This window comes from Anomaloglossus baeobatrachus, chromosome 5 (assembly GCF_048569485.1).
Source record: "Anomaloglossus baeobatrachus isolate aAnoBae1 chromosome 5, aAnoBae1.hap1, whole genome shotgun sequence".
Classification (NCBI taxonomy): domain Eukaryota; kingdom Metazoa; phylum Chordata; class Amphibia; order Anura; family Aromobatidae; genus Anomaloglossus; species Anomaloglossus baeobatrachus.
In genome coordinates, this window is record NC_134357.1 from 424,119,001 (window position 1) to 424,136,529 (window position 17,529).

General features: G+C 49.9%; 1 protein-coding gene across 4 annotated transcripts in view; it reads left to right on the forward strand.

Annotated features, from left to right (window-relative positions):
- The window catches only part of KANSL1 (KAT8 regulatory NSL complex subunit 1), a 143,812-nt gene that overhangs the window by 110,458 nt on the left and 15,825 nt on the right, over nucleotides 1-17,529 (forward strand). For all 4 annotated transcript variants that reach the window (XM_075350308.1, XM_075350309.1, XM_075350307.1 and 1 more), the window contains one exon: nucleotides 5,422-5,540. In XM_075350308.1, coding sequence (XP_075206423.1) covers nucleotides 5,422-5,540 — 119 coding nt within the window. The remainder of the gene's footprint in view (nucleotides 1-5,421; nucleotides 5,541-17,529) is intronic.

A 17,529-nucleotide genomic window follows, 5' to 3' on the forward strand; every position in this document is an offset into this window, starting at 1 on the left:
GCAGCACAGCTCTGATCAGCAGAAATGCTGCGTTCTTGTTACAGCTGCTGTTCTGGCGGCTGTCATAGGAGCTACGTTATGATGGCGACAGGAGTCATCACATGACCTGTCGCTACCATGGCACCCATCAACTTCCCTTGATCACATCACATGGCCTCCGATGCCGGCAAGGAAAGGCGATTTCCCCGTCGCAACCATTTAAATCGTGCTGTCACATTTTGACAGCATAATCTAAGGGGTTAACATGCACGGGTGGATCGCGTATCCACCTGCACCTGCGAAGCACACGTCTGCTGTTCAAATCATCAGACTTATGCGGGGATTGTTGCTGGCTCACTGCCGGCGGTGATTACCCCTTCATGATTAACGTCCTAGGAACCACTTAGGACTTTTTGCGACTTTCTTGTGGTTCTTTGCGGGTCATAATGCAACCTCATTAACTTGCATTATGCTGCAGTGTAGGAGCATCATGCAGTGATCTTTGCCCGCATGACCTGTGTAGTGGCCAAAGTCATCATTCTGACCCCCGACCTCACATCACCAGTTACAAGCTCCAATTATGTTTGATGGCAATAAGGAAGATGTCTGTGTTGGTCCTCCAATATTTGCAAGAACAGAGCACAGGTAAGGCCCCGTCACACACAGAGATAAATCTTTGGCAGATCTGTGGTTGCAGTGAAATCATGGACATATTGTTCCATTTGTACACAGCCACAAACCTGGCACTGATTGTCCACAATTTCACTGCAACCACAGATCTGCCGCAGATTTATCTCTGTGTGTGACAGGGCCTGTAGTGCTTATCTAAGAGAACCCTGTCCTCTATTAAGTATTGGAGGGCTTGCAATTATTATGATGGACCAGAATGCTGTGTCTTGTGGAGACGAGATCATTGTAGGGGGTTCAGAAGCCCCCTTATTGAGTGTCTGAGAAATGGCTGCTATTGGCTCACACCTTTCATGTAAAGTCTTGACAATACTGGTTGTAAGGTTTTTCGTCTCTGGGCAGGTGAACATCAATGCAGGGGTAAGAGCAGACTGGCTGATTCTTTGCTGGACACCACACCATCATGTATTACTTTGTCATTTAGTAATGGTACCATGTATTACTACATATTGGAAAAATGGCTGCACTTCCAGGTTTACTCTGTGAATCAGCTGCGCCCCTGGAGTTTAAGAATCTGACCCCAAGCTCAATGCTCTTGGATTGGGGTGGACCACTGAAACATTATACTGGAGGTGGGAGCTGGATGTTTATAGGACCACAGAGTGCAAAAGTCCCGACCTACACTGGCCCTGGTCCCTTTATTGGGTGACAGTACTACCCTCACAGAGGTGTGAACACGGTCGTAGGTTTCAACAGCCATCCATTCATGCGCTTACCATGCTTATAGTAAAATGCCAGTGCACAGTTATTGAGGCTGACAGCGCCCTCTGCTGGTGGAGCTTCAGAACTTTGTGTTGCTGAAATGGTTTTCCTTTTACAGTGGAACTTTGGATTGCGAGCATAATTCGTTTTGTGAGTGTGCTCGTAATCCAAGTTATTTGTATGGAAAAGCAACTTTTCCCATAGGAAACAATTGAAACAATTCGCTCCACCACTTCCCTACTGTGTAATATATACATATATATATATATATATATATATATATATATATATATATATATATATATATATATTACAGTGCCTGCAAGTAGTATTCAACCCCCTGCAGATTTAGCAGGTTTGATAAGATGCAAATAAGTTAGAGCCTGCAAACTTCAAACAAGAGCAGGATTTATTAACAGATGCATAAATCTTACAAACCAACAAGTTATGTTGCTCAGTTAAATTTTAATAAATTTTCAACATAAAAGTGTGGGTCAATTATTATTCAACCCCTAGGTTTAATATTTTGTGGAATAACCCTTGTTTGCAATTACAGCTAATAATCGTCTTTTATAAGACCTGATCAGGCCGGCACAGGTCTCTAGAGTTATCTTGGCCCACTCCTCTATGCAGATCTTCTCAAAGTTATCTAGGTTCTTTTGGTGTCTCATGTGGACTTTAATCTTTAGCTCCTTCCACAAGTTTTCAATTGGGTTAAGGTCAGGAGACTGACTAGGCCACTGCAACACCTTGATTTTTTCCCTCTTGAACCAGGCCTTGGTTTTATTGGCTGTGTGCTTTGGGTCGTTGTCTTGTTGGAAGATGAAATGACGACCCATCTTAAGATCTTTGATGGAGGAGCGGAGGTTCTTTGCCAAAATCTCCAGGTAGGCCGTGCTATCCATCTTCCCGTGGATACGGACCAGATGGCCAGGCCCCTTGGCTGAGAAACAGCCCCACAGCATGATGCTGCCACCACCATGCTTGACTGTAGGGATGGTATTCTTGGGGTCGTATGCAGTGCCATCCAGTCTCCAAACGTCACGTGTGTGGTTGGCACCAAAGATCTCGATCTTGCTCTCATCAGACCAGAGAACCTTGAGCCAGTCTGTCTCAGAGTCCTCCAAGTGATCATGAGCAAACTGTAGACGAGCCTTGACATGACGCTTTGAAAGTAAAGGTACCTTACGGGCTCGTCTGGAATGGAGACCATTGCGGTGGAGTACGGTACTTATGGTATTGACTGAAATCAATATCCCGACTGCCATGAAATCTTCCCGGAGCTCCTTCCTTGTTGTCCTTGGGTTAGCCTTGACTCTTCGGACAAGCCTGGCCTCGGCACGGGTGGAAACTTTCAAAGGCTGTCCAGGCCGTGGAAGGCTAACAGTAGTTCCATAAGCCTTCCACTTCCGGATGATGCTCCCAACAGTGGAGACAGGTAGGCCCAACTACTTGGAAAGGGTTTTGTACCCCTTGCCAGCCTTGTGACCCTCCACGATCTTGTCTCTGATGGCCTTGGAATGCTCCTTTGTCTTTCCCATGTTGACCAAGTATGAGTGCTGTTCACAAGTTTAGGGAGGGTCTTAATTAGTCAGAAAAGGCTGGAAAAAGAGATAATTAATCCAAACATGTGAAGCTCATTGTTCTTTGTGCCTGAAATACTTCTTAATACTTTAGGGGAACCAAACAGAATTCTTGTGGTTTGAGGGGTTGAATAATAAATGTAAATCACACTATTTTCACCTATCCTCCGTTCCCTGGTTCTTGCAGTCTGCAGGCATGTAGACCCAGTAGTGATCGCGGCCGATGCAGGGGCTGCCGCTGTCAGTGATTCAGCAGCAGACGTCATACGCATGAGCCGTTGGCCTCTGATTGGTCAGCGTGCTGTCTTTAAGAGGCGTCGGCAGACATGAAGCACAGACAGCAGCAGCCCCTGCAGCGGCTGCGATTTGTTACTGGATCCATGTGCCTGCGGACCATAAGAAGCAGAGCTGGTTAGAGCGCGATGAAAGTACGGAACCGGAAGATTGTGCGGTGAGTATTTGCTTGTACAGCAAAGTATTACTCGCAAACAGTGTTACAAATTTACAGCAAGCTTTGCTCGTATAGCGAAATGCTCGCACACCGGGTTACTTGTAATCTGAGATTCCACTGTATTTAGCTTATATCAGGGGTGTCAAACTCAAGCCCCACAGACCAGTCCGGCCCAGCACATCATTTTATGTGGCCCTCAAGCTGGGTTGCCAGTAAAACCCGAGTGCTTTTCTCTGCCGACCATAGCGTCTGGCACTAAAAAAAAAAAGCACTGTCCGTGGTTTATTAAAAAATTTTCCACTAGTTTGTACTGCATGCATTCTAAAGAGGCTGCCGTGTGCAGTACACATGGTAGATGGTAGAATGTATGGGCTCCTGGTAGGTGTGACACAATTTGTCACATGTTCTTGGCGTCCTTCTGGGCGAGAGTGCAGCGCACCAATCGACGAAGTGGCTGGAACTCAGGAGAGATGTGACGCGCTCCCATTCTTTAGCCATTATTCACTGCATCAATGAAAAGCTTCAGGTGAAAAAGGGCAAACGATGGATTTGGGGGTCTATACTGCTGTGGGGGGTATGCCTGTGAAAGAGTTTAGGGGAACTATAATACAGGGGGGTGCCTATGGTGGACGTTTAGGTGTGTGTCCTTCTACTGGGTAAAGAGCTGGAGGGAAAAGAGCGCAATAAGATCTTACCCAGTAACCAGAAGTAAAAATAATGAGAATGTGCTCACCTGGGCGGCACGTTGGCTCAGTGGTTAGCACTGCAGCCTTGCAGCACTGGGGTCCTGGGTTCAAATCCCACCAAGGACACCATCTGCAAGGAGTTTGTATGTTCTCCCCGTGTTTGCATGGGTTTCCTCCGGGTACCCCGGTTTCTCCCACACTCAAAAAGACATACAGATAGGGACTCTAGATTGTGAGCCCCAATGGGGACAGTGTTGCCAATGTATGTAAAGCGCTATGGAATTAATAGCGCTATATAAATGAATTAAAATATTAATAAAATTATTATATTATTACTTTATTGGCTGTGTATCACACAACCAGAAGTAAAGCCTGTAATGAGCGGCTGCAGAGTCCACGTGCTGAAGAAGCCAAAAATCACTCGGGAACACTGTAAATAAGGAACCGTTACTGCGCTGCTGGAGATACGACACACATCCAGAAAAGGTAGAATGCAAGGTGATTTAATTCAACGCATTTCAAAGTGTAACCCATGGTCATACTGGTGGATTTCATGATTAAGTGGTTACACTTCGAAACGTGATGAATTAAACCACCTTGCATTATACCTCTCCTGGATCTCCTGGATGTGTGTCGTATCTCCAGCAGCGCACTAACAGTTAACATTTACAGTGTTCCCGAGTGATCCTTCTATCCAGGGACAGCTCTTGTGCAATCTTAATACTCCGGTACAGCTCTACTATAGCACCTGGCCCGTTTGTGCATAGCAGTCCATGCTCCTTCCGTGTTGCAGGAGATCTACATGAGCCATTACAAGCGGCCCTTTGAAGGAAGCTTTAATGCTGAGGAAATGCCTGGTGAAAGTGAGTTTGAAACGCTTGGCTTATACTGTATATTCGCCATCAGCGCTTTACAGGCATCCCTGTCCCCATTGGGGCTCACAATCTAAATTCCCTATCAGTTATGTCTTTGAGTGGGACAGGTGATAGGCAAACCCCACATACAAACCCCTTGCAGATGTTGTCCTTGGTGGGGTTTGAACCAGACCTCCGTGCTAACTTCTGAGCCACTGTGCTGCTCTATTAAGTTGGACAGCACATGGTTATGGAAATAATTTTTCAGCTGCCTTTGTTTAGTGCCAATTTAGTCAGGTTGAGATTCAGAAGAGACATTGCAAATATACATAATTATCGCGTACATATACATGTATATAATCTATATGTAACTAGACTTGTATAGGTTAATATGTCATTGATTTTGACTTCCTCGAATGCACTTTTTTTTACTGTTCTCGAATTGGATGCGTGACTGTTTTTGTCCTAATACCCCACAGGCTGCCAGGAGGCGACGGGTGGAGACTTCCTATGATATTGACAACATCGTGATACCCATGTCTGTGGCGGCCACCACCAGAGTAGAAAGGCTCCAATACAAGGAGATCCTCACTCCCAGGTATGGACATAGATCATGGATAATGCATAGCGTATAGACCATGGAATTTTCTCCCCAAACAGTATGCAATGGGATTGTTCAGGAAAAAAAAAAAGTGTGTATGTGTGTCTGTGTTATATAAAAATTATATATATTACATAATGTATAGAAACGCAGCACCACAACTGTGCAAATTGTCTGGTATTGAAATTCTATGCCCTCCCATGTGTGGTGGTTTGTTTTTTACTAAATTTGTGTATACAAGTGTGTGCATTAACTCCAGAACCTGTTTTCACCTTCGTGACCCTGCCATTTTTTTTTTTTCCCCCCAATTCTGACCGGTGTCACTTTGAGGTTATAACACTGGAACGCTTCTCTGGGATTGTTTTGTTTTTTTCTTTGTCGCTCCATTGGGAGACCCAGACAATTGGGTGTATAGCTTATGCCTCCGGAGGTCACACAAAGCATTACACTTAAAAGTGTAAACCCCTCCCCTCTGCCTATACACCCGCCCGTGCATCACGGGCTCCTCAGTTTTATTGCTTTGTGGAAGGAGGCACACATCCACGCAAGCTCCACATTTTAGTCAGCAGCAGCTGCTGACTATATCGGATGGAAGAAAAGTGGGCCCATACAGGGCCCCCAGCATGCTCCCTTCTCACCCCACTCGGGTCGGCGGTGCTGTTAAGGTTGAGGTACCCATTGTGGGTACATAGGCAGGAGCCACATGCTGTTTTCCTTCCCCATCCCTTAGGGGCTCTGGGTGAAGTGGGATCCTGACCGGTCACCAGGCGCTGGGACCGCGCTCCCTCCGCAGCCCCTGGGGGAATCTGCTGGACAGGAGCCGGGTATCATCAGGGACAAGGCCCTGCGACTCTGAGGTACTCTGTGTCCCCTTGGGGACGGCGCATAGTGCGCCTGGGTAATGGACACTGCAGCAGCTGCTGGGTGTGTTAGTGCGCCGGGACTACCGCGCTGGCCGCGCTTGTTTGCCGGCCGCGCTTATAACTTTAGTCCCCGGCTTTTGCGGCCTAGTGCCGCATATTCCCGCCCCCGGGCCTGCCAGTCAGGGGTAAGGGCGGGACGCTGCACTGGACGTCAGCGCTGAGGGCAGGAGCATACTTTGTATCCTCCTCCCCCCTCACTGAGCACCGTGGGGCACCAGATTCCCGCACTTTTACAGGCACGCCCACGGCCCCCTCCTCCTCTCTGAACGCCGGCAGCCATTGCTACAAGACGCTGGAGAACTTCAGAGGGGAGACAACTGAGCTCCACAGCTCTGGGAGGCCCAGGCAGGGATCTGGTGGTCACACAACCGCTGGGAGCGGTCGGTAAGCCGCACCTGTTACTAGGTGCTGGTCCCCCTGGGTGCCGAATTGTATATTTATATGCTTATAGTGTATACATTTACTCTGTACGGCCTCACTGTTAGCGTTTGGCTATATACCCTCACTGATTATTCTAAGAGGAGAAACAGCATGTCGTCTGCAAAAAGCAAGGGTACCAAAGCACAGGCTTACTTTGCAACCTGTACCTCATGTGCGGCAATGCTTCCTGCAGGTTCCACCTACCCTCATTGTGTGCAATGCTTGGCCCCTGTGACACTCACTCAGCCGGAGTCTCAGCCACTGGTGGGACCCCCGGCCCAGGTGGAACCTCCGGCCCCCACTGTCCAGGTGACAGGGACAGAGTTTGCAGTATTTGCTGACAAACTTTGAGTCTATGGATAGATGGTCTGCTAAGATACTGGAAGCTTTGCAGTCCAGACCTGTAACACAGGCCCCGGGCACTGTTGATTCATTGCCCCCATGCCCCCCTCGGTCGGAGCAGCAAAGAGCTCCTGGGTCAACTCATAGGTCCCAAGGGGAGGACTCCGACACGGACCGCAGTCCCAGACCGACTAAGCGGGCTCGTTGGGAGCGTCCCTCGACTTCATCACACTGTTCAGGGTCTCAGCATGAGGACTCTCTGGAGGATGAAGCAGATGCGGCAGATCAGGACTCTGATCCTGACGCCGCGCTCAACCTTGATACGCCTGAAGGGGACGCCATAGTAAACGACCTTATAGCGTCAATCAATCAGGTGTTAGATCTTTCTCCTCCACCCCTTCCGATTGAGGGGTCAGCTTCTCAGCAGGAGAAATTTCATTTTAGGTTTCCCAAACGTACACGGAGTGCGTTTCTTGATCACTCCGACTTCAAAGACGCAGTCCAGAAGCACCGAGCTTTTCCGGATAAGCGCTTTACTAAGCGACTTCATGACACACGTTATCCCTTCCCCCCCTGACGTAGTCAAGGGTTGGGCCCAGTGTCCCAAGGTGGATCCTCCAGTCTCTAGACTGGCGGCCAGATCCATAGTTGCAGTGGCAGATGGTGCATCACTAAAGGATGCCACTGACAGGCAGATAGAGCTCCTGATGAAATCCATCTATGAGGCTATCGGCGCGTCCTTTGCTCCGGCATTTGCTGCCGTATGTGCACTACAAGCTATCTCAGCTTGTCAGTCTGAGATTAATGCACTCACACGAGCCGCGACTCCGCAGGTTGTGTCATTAACCTCTCAGGCGTCGGCGTTTGCGTCCTACGCCATGAATGCGGTACTAGACTCTGCGAGCCGTACAGCGGTAGCATCCGCCAATTCAGTGGCAGTCCGCAGGGCCATGTGGCTACGTGAATGGAAGGCAGACTCTGCTTCCAAGAAATTTTTAACCGGTTTGCCGTTTTCTGCGAGCAATTGGATGAAATCATTAAACAATCCAAGGGTAAGGACTCGTCCTTACCCCAGTCCAAACCTAACAGACCTCAACAACGGAAGGTACAATCGAGGTTTCGGTCCTTTCGGCCCTCAGGCAGGTCTCAATTCTCCTCGTCCAACAGGCCTCAAAAGGATCAGAGGAACTCTGATTCATGGCGGTCTAAGGCACGTCCTAAAAAGACCGCCGGAGGAACCGCTCCCAAAGCGGCCTCCTCATGACTTTCGGCCTCCCCAAACCGCATCCTCGGTCGGTGGCAGGCTCTCCCGCTTTTGCGACGCCTGGTTCCCACATGTCCAAGACCGATGGGTGAGAGACATTCTGTCTCACGGTTACAGGATAGAGTTCAATTCTCGTCCTCCGATTCGTTTCTTCAGAACATCTCCGCCCCCCGAGCGAGCCGATGCTCTTCTGCAGGCGGTGAACTCTCTGAAGGCAGAAGGAGTAGTTATCCCCGTTCCCCTTCAGCAATGGGGTCACGGTTTTTACTCCAACTTGTTTGTCGTACCAAAAAAGGACGGATCTTTCCGTCCCGTCCTGGACCTCAAACTGCTCAACAAACACGTGAAAACCAGACGATTCCGGATGGAATCTCTCCGCTCCGTCATCGCCTCGATGTCCCAGGGAGACTTCCTAGCATCAATAGACATCAGGGATGCTTATCTCCACGTGCCGATTGCACCAGAGCATCAGCGCTTCCTGCGTTTCGCCATCGGGGACGAACACCTTCAGTTCGTGGCATTGCCTTTCGGCCTGGCAACAGCCCCACGGGTCTTCACCAAGGTCATGGCAACAGTGGTTGCAGTCCTACACTCTCAGGGACACTCAGTGATCCCTTACTTGGACGATCTTCTTGTCAAGGCCCCCTCTCGGGTGGCATGCCAACACAGCCTGAACATTGCTCTGGAGACACTCCAGAGGTTCGGGTGGATCATCAATTTCCCAAAGTCAAAACTGACACCGACACAATCGCTGACATATCTCGGGATGGAGTTTCACACTCTCCCAGCGATAGTGAAACTTCCGCTGGACAAACAACGATCACTACAGACAGGGGTGCGATCTCTCCTCCGAGCCCAGTCGCACCCCTTGAGACGCCTCATGCACTTCCTAGGGAAGATGGTGGCAGCAATGGAGGCAGTTCCATTTGCACAGTTTCATCTGCGTCCTCTTCAATGGGACATTCTCCGCAAATGGGACAGGAAATCGACGTCCCTCGACAGGAACGTCTCCCTTTCTCGGGCAGCCAAGGCATCCCTTCAGTGGTGGCTTCTTCCCACTTCTTTGTCGAAGGGGAAATCCTTCCTGCCCCCATCCTGGGCTGTGGTCACGACGGACGCGAGTCTGTCAGGGTGGGGAGCGGTCTTCCTCCACCACAGGGCTCAGGGTACCTGGACTCAGCCAGAGTCCTCCCTTCAGATCAATGTTCTGGAGATAAGGGCAGTGTATCTAGCCCTGAAGGCGTTCCAGCCGTGGCTGGAAGGCAGGCAGATCCGAATTAAGTCTGACAACGGCGGTGGCATACATCAACCACCAAGGCGGCACGCGCAGTCGGCAAGCCTTCCAGGAAGTTCGGCGGATTCTGCTGTGGGTGGAAGCCACAGCCTCCACCATCTCCGCAGTTCACATCCCGGGCGTAGAAAACTGGGAAGCAGACTTTCTCAGTCGCCAGGGCATGGACGCAGGGGAATGGTCTCTTCACCCGGACGTGTTTCAAGAGATCTGTTGCCGCTGGGGGAAGCCGGACGTCGACCTAATGGCGTCCCGGCACAACAACAAGGTCCCAGCATTCATGGCACGGTCTCAAGATCACAGAGCTCTGGCGGCAGACGCCTTAGTTCAGGATTGGTCGCAGTTTCAACTGCCTTATGTCTTTCCTCCTCTGGCACTGCTGCCCAGAGTGTTACGCAAGATCAGGTCCGACTGCCGCCGCGCCCTCCTCGTCGCCCCGGACTGGCCAAGGAGGTCGTGGTACCCGGATCTGTGGCATCTCACGGTGGGTCAACCGTGGGCACTACCAGACCGACCAGACTTGCTGTCTCAAGGGCCATTTTTCCATCTGAATTCTGCGGCCCTCAACCTGACTGTGTGGCCATTGAGTCCTGGATCCTAGCGTCTTCAGGGTTATCTCAAGAGGTCATTGCCACTATGAGACAGGCCAGGAAACCAACGTCAGCCAAGATCTACCACAGGACGTGGAGGATCTTCTTATCCTGGTGCTCTGATCAGGGTTTTATTCCATGGCCATTTGCCTTGCCCACTTTTCTGTCTTTCCTTCAATCCGGAATGGAAAAGGGGCTGTCTCTCGGCTCTCTTAAGGGACAAGTCTCGGCGCTCTCTGTATTTTTTCAAAAGCGTCTAGCAAGGCTTCCGCAAGTACGCACGTTTCCTGCAGGGGGTTTGCCACATAGTCCCCCCTTACAAGCGCCCGCTAGAACCCTGGGATCTGAACAGGGTGCTAATGGCTCTTCAGAAACCACCTTTCGAGCCAATGAGAGATATTTCTCTTTCTCGCCTCTCGCAGAAGGTGGTCTTCCTAGTGGCAGTCACATCACTTCGCAGAGTGTCTGAGCTAGCTGCACTGTCATGCAAAGCTCCCTTCCTGGTGTTTCACCAGGACAAGGTGGTTCTGCGTCCGGTTCCGGAATTTCTCCCGAAGGTGGTATCCCCTTTTCATCTCAATCAGGATATCTCCTTACCTTCTTTTTGTCCTCATCCAGTTCACCAATGTGAAAAGGATTTGCACTTGTTAGATCTTGTGAGAGCACTCCGGCTCTACATTTCTCGTACGGCGCCCCTGCGCCGCTCGGATGCGCTCTTTGTCCTTGTCGCTGGCCAGCGTAAAGGGTCGCAGGCTTCCAAGTCTACCTTGGCTCGGTGGATCAAGGAACCAATTCTTGAAGCCTACCGTTCTTCTGGCCTTCCGGTTCCTTCAGGACTGAAAGCCCATTCTACCAGAGCCGTGGGTGCGTCCTGGGCATTGCGGCACCAGGCTACGGCTCAGCAGGTGTGTCAGGCGGCTACCTGGTCGAGTCTGCACACTTTCACGAAGCACTATCAGGTGCATACCTACGCTTCGGCAGATGCCAGCTTAGGTAGGCGAGTCCTCCAGGCGGCGGTTGCCCACCTGTAGGAAGGGGCCGTCTTTCGGCTCTATTACCGGGGTATTCTTTACCCACCCAGGGACTGCTTTTGGACGTCCCAATTGTCTGGGTCTCCCAATGGAGCGACAAAGAAGGGAATTTTGTTTACTTACCGTAAATTCCTTTTCTTCTAGCTCCAATTGGGAGACCCAGCACCCGCCCCTGTTCCCTTCGGGCTGTTGTTCTTTTGTGTACACATGTTGTTCATGTTGAATTGTTCTTGGTTCATGGTTTAAGTTCTCCGAACATCCTTCGGATTGAATTTACCTTAGACCAATTTATAAGTTTCCTCCTTCCTGCTTTTGCACCAAAACTGAGGAGCCCGTGATGCACGGGCGGGTGTATAGGCAGAGGGGAGGGGTTTACACTTTTAAGTGTAATGCTTTGTGTGACCTCCGGAGGCATAAGCTATACACCCAATTGTCTGGGCCTCCCAATAGGAGCTAGAAGAAAAGGAATTTACGGTAAGTAAACAAAATTCCCTTCTTTTCTTTTTAAAAGAAGCTTCCCACTGAAGGGGATAAATACTGAGAGATTTATAGATCAGATTTTTCTGGGCGTGGTGATGACAAATGTATTTTTTTTTTTCTATAGAAGTAAATGTGCGTGTATGTATGCATTTGTGCGTAATTGAGAGACACACACACTGTGTGTGTGTGTGTGTGTGTAATTATATATATATATATATATATATATATATATATATATATATATATATATATATATATATATATATAATATTAAAATATATATTTCACCTTTTTTTTTTTTATTGATCTGATTGCTGGTATAATGCATTTCTGTGCACTGACAGATCGCATTTTAGACCCTGCTGCTGACTGACACGGAGGTCATAATTGCAACCTTCGGCTCCCACATGATCATGTCATTGGGGTGCTAGAGGGGTGAGAGATTGAGCGCACTCCTTATCACAAGCCTCTATATGCCTTTATTGCTATTGATTGTGGCATATAGAAGATCACAAAGGGTTAACCTCATAGGAACCTCATCCAGTCCCATCCCAATTATGTCTCTGGTCAGAACTAACTTTCTGCATCAGGACTCTGGGGGGGCACGATCCTCTCCTGACTGCCGACCATAGCAAAATGTCGGTGCTGCACAGAGCCCTGAAAACGCTGACCTTTATCTACAGTGGTCGGTCGGGAACAGGTTAATATACTCTCCTACCACTGCCTTCTTCAGGATTTAGCACAGTGCTGCTCCTTTTCTCAAAGGAGTTTGAGCCTCGCCCTGACGCTCCATACACTTAAATTATAAAACCCACTTCTGGGTCCCGCAGAACGCAGTGTGGCCCGGAGAGTCTGCAGGGCAGTGACATCACTGAGAAGAGGAGCAGAACAGTGAGTGTATTAACCCCATCACCACCCGGTGATTTTCCATTTTTGCTCTTTTTCTTTTTTCTCCCCTTTTTCCAAGACCCATAACTTTTTTTTTTTTTTCTTTTTTGCAGAAGTTGGAATTTTCTTCCTATTTTCTAGTAGACTTTATGGTAAAATGAATTGTTTGATTGAAAAGTACAAGTGCAGTGAAATTGCAAAAAAAAAAAAAAGCAATTCCACAATTTGTGTTTTTTTTTTTTTTTAATTACCAAGTTCACTATATGGTAAAGCTTAACAATATGATTCTCCATATCAGTACAAGAACGCAGATACCAAACATGTATAGTTTTCTTTCAATTTAAGTAATAAAAATCTGAAGTTTTGTTTTAACCCTTAAAGGGAACCTGTCACCACTTTTTCGGCCTATAAGCTGCGGCCTCCACCACCGGGCTCTTATATACTGCATTCTAACATGCTGTATATAAGAGCCCAGGCCAGGGGTACAACCTAAAAAACACTTTATAATACTTGCCTAACGGTCGTGCTGTGGGCCTTATGAGCATCTCCATTGTCCGGTGCTGGCGCTGCCTCTTTTGGCCATCTTTGTTCTCCTTCTTCTTTAGCTGCGGTGCATGACGGGTCCGACGTCCTACACACTCGCCAGCATTCAGGTCCTGAGCAGAAAGTATTGTAGTGTGCCTGCGCAGGACCGGCGAGTGTGTATGATGTGGCCGCGTCATGCACCCATGCTTCAGAAAGAGGACGAAAATGGCCGAAAGAGGCAGCGCCGGCACCGGACAATGGAGATGCCCATTAGGCCCACAGCGCGACCGTTAGGAAAGTATTATAAAGTGTTTTTTATGTTCTCACAGCGGCCTGGACTCTTATATATAGCACGTTAGAATGCTGTATATAAGAGCTCGGTGGTGGTGGCTGCAGCTTATAGGCAAAAAAAAGTGATGACAGGTTCCCTTTAACGATCGCGTGCAGTAATATTACGTCCCTGCAGTCAGTGTTAATCCCCACCTGCTGCAGGTGAGGATCCGAGTACAAAAAAATAAACCTAAAAGTTCAAATCACAAACCCTTTCTTCGGCGCTCCATTGGGAGACCCAGACGATTGGGTGTATAGTACTGCCTCCGGAGGCCACACAAAGCATTACACTAAAAAGTGTAAGGCCCCTCCCCTTCTGGCTATACACCCCCAGTGGGATCACTGGCTCACCAGTTTTCTGCTTTGTGCGAAGGAGGTCAGACATCCACGCATAGCTCCACTGTTTTTAGTCAGCAGCAGCTGCTGACTATGTCGGATGGAAGAAAAGTGGGCCCATATGGGGCCCCCAGCATGCTCCCTTCTCACCCCACTCTTGTCGGGTGTTTGTTAAGGTTGAGGTACCCATTGCGGGTACGGAGGCTGGAGCCCACATGCTGTTTTCCTTCCCCATCCCCCCTCAGGGCTCTGGGTGAAGTGGGATCTTACAGGTCTCCAGGCACTGAGACCGGGCTCCATCCACAGACCCAGAGAACCTGCTGGATATGGAGCTGAGTATCGTCAGGGACAGGGCCCTGCTACATTAAGGTACTCTGTGTCCCCGTACACATCGCGCACACACACACCAGCATTGCTGGGAGTGCTAGTGCGCCGGGGACAACAGCGCGGAGCGCTCGTGCTATTATTCACGGCAGCTTTGCTGTGTGAATTTATGTATTGGGAACTGCCGCGCCGGGCCGCTGCTAGGTGTTTTTACACTGTGGCGCGGCTGGGACTTGTGGTGCGCCGGGGACTCCGCGCTGGCCGTGCACATAGGACGGCCGCGCTTATTACTCGAGTCCCCGGCTTTGCGGCCTAGTTTTCGTTTCGTTCCCGCCCCCAGCCCTGCCAGTCAGGGGAGAGGCGGGACGCTGTACAGAAAGTCAGCGCCGAGGGCTGGAGTCTGCTTTGCATTCTCAGCCCCCTTCACTGGACACAGTGGGACGCCGGTTTCCCGCTCTTGCCTGGGGCACGCCCACGGCCCGCCCCTCGTCACACGAGCTGGAGAAGGACGCCGGCAGCCATTCCTGCAGTCCGAGCTGGCAGCCAGTCACAGGACTCTGGCGACCACACACCCGCCTATAGGCGGGCGGTAAGCAGCACCTGAAGTGCTGACCCCACTAAATACCGTTGTGTCCATTTGTATTTTATGCTTACACTGCACTGTAGGTCGCTATTTTTGGCTATATGGCCTCTTAGATGGCGAGACAACAGCAGCAAAAAAGCAAGGGTGCGAAGGCACAGGCTTTCTATGCTGCTTGTATTGCATGTGCTGAAGTGTTCATTTGTACTTATGCTTGTATGCTATACATTGCACTGTACGGTCGCTATTCTTGGCTATATTCTCCTAGAATGGCTAGACTACAGCAGCAAAAAAGCAAAGGTGCTAAGGCACAGTTTTTCTAGGCTGCTTGTATTGCATGTGCTGAAGTGTTCATTTGTACTTATGCTTGTATGCTATACATTGCACTGTACGGTCGCTATTCTTGGCGATATTCTCCTGGTTGGCTAGTCTACAGCAGCAAAAAAGCAAGGGTGCCAAGGCACAGGCTTTCTAAGCTGCTCATATTGCATGTGCTGAAGTGCTCATTTGTACTTATGCTTGTATGCTATACATTGCACTGTACGGTCGCTATTCTTGGCTATATGCTCCTAGATGGCTAGACTACAGCAGCAAAAAAGCAAAGGTGCTAAGGCACAGGCTTTCTAAGCTGCTCATATTGCATGTGCTGAAGTGCTCATTTGTACTTTATGCTTGTATGCTATACATTGCACTGTGCGGTCGCTATTCTCGGCTATATGCTCCTAGATGGCTAGACTACAGCAGCAAAAAAGCAACACAGGCTTTCTATGCTGCTTTTACTGCATGTGATACTGTTCCACCGGCAGGTTCCACTGAACCCCGTTGTGTGCAATGCTCCCCTGTAGCACTTGGTCAGCTGGGGTCTCTACTAGAGGTGGCCAAAGGAACCACCTGTGAACCCTGTCCATGGACAGGGACGGTGTTGCAGTTTCGGCTGATAGATTGTCATGGGATAGTGACTTGCAGTCCAGACAGGCCATGGGCAATCTTGATCATTGCTCCCTGGCCACCCTCATTTGGAACAAAATCAGTGCTCCGGGGGGGTCCCAGGCATTCCAGGGTGAAGGCTCTGACACGGACGACAGTCCCAGACAGCCTAAGCGAGCTCGCTGGGAGCGGCACTCGGCCTCATCACTAGTCAGGGTCACAGCAGAGGACTCTCTGTATGATGAGGCAGACGTAGCTGATCAGGACTTTGATCCTGACACCGCTCTAAATCCGGATACTCCGGATGGTGACGCCATGGTGAATGATCTTATAGCGTCCAGCAATGGCATGTTGGATATCTCTCCCCCAGCTCCTTCAGTGGAGGAGTCAGCTTCCCAGCAGGAGAAATCCCATTTCAGTATCTCAAGCGTACATTGAGTACTTTTCTGGCCACGCTGACTTCAGAGAAGCAGTGCAGAATCACCACGCTTACCAGATAAGCGTTTCTCCAAATGTATTAAGGATACATGTTATCCCTTTCCCCCTGACGTGGTCAGGCGCTGGACCCAGGGTCCAAAGGTGGATCCCCCAATCTCCAGGCTTGCGGCTAGATCCATAGTTGCAGTGGAGATGGGACTTCACTTAAAGATGCCATTGACAGACAGATGGACCTCTGGTTGAAATCTGTCTATGAAGCTATCGGCGTGTCGGTTGCTCCGGCATTCGCAGCCGTATGGGCTCTCTAAGCTATGTCAGCTGGTCTTGCGCAGCTGGTCTTGAGCACAGGTACATCTGTGCCGCAGGTAGCGTCCTTATCCTCGCAATGTCTGCATTGCGACTTACCCTATTAATGCTGTCCGAGAGAGACAGTCGAGGTTTCGGTCCTTCCCAGGCTCGGGCAGGTCCAAATTGTCCTAGTCCAAAAGGGCTCAAAAGGCTCAGAGGGGCTCAGATTCCAGGCGGGCTCAATCACGCCCAAGGAAGGCAGCCAGAGGAACCGCTTCCAAGGCGGTCTCCTCATGACTTTAAGCTCTCTCTCTCCGCATCCGCGGTTGGTGGCAGACTCTCTCGCCTTGGCGACATTTAGCTGCCACAGGTCACAGACCGGTGGGTGAGAGACATTGTGTCTCACGTGTACAGGATAGAGTTCTGTTCTCGGCCTCCGGCTCGATTCTTCAGAACTTCCCCACCTACCCACCGAGCCGATGCTCTTCTGCAGGCAGAAGGAGTGGTAATTCCTGTTCCTCTTCAGGAACAAGACACGGTTTTTCCTCCAATCTGATTGTGGGGGACCTAAAACTGCTCAACAAGCACGTGAAGGCCAGGCGGTTCCGGATGGCATCCCTCCGCTCCGTCATTGCCTCAATGTCTCAAGGAGATTTCCTAGCATCAATAGACACAGGATGCTTATCTCCACGTGCCGATTGCTCCAGAGCACCAACGTTTGCTACGTTTCGTTATTGAAGACGAGCATCTTCAGTTCGTAACCCTGCCCTTCGGTCTGGCAACAGCCCTACGGGTTTTCACCAAGTTCAGGGCAGCAGTGGGAGCAGTCCTGCACTCTCAGGGTCACTCGGTGATCCTTCCTTGGACGGTCGACTGGTCAAGGCACCCTCTCAAGAGGCATGCCAACACAGCCTGAGCGTAGCGCTGGAGACTCTCCAGAGTTTCGGGTGGATCATCATCTTCTCAAGGTTAAATCTGACACCGACCCAATCGCTGACATATCTGGGCA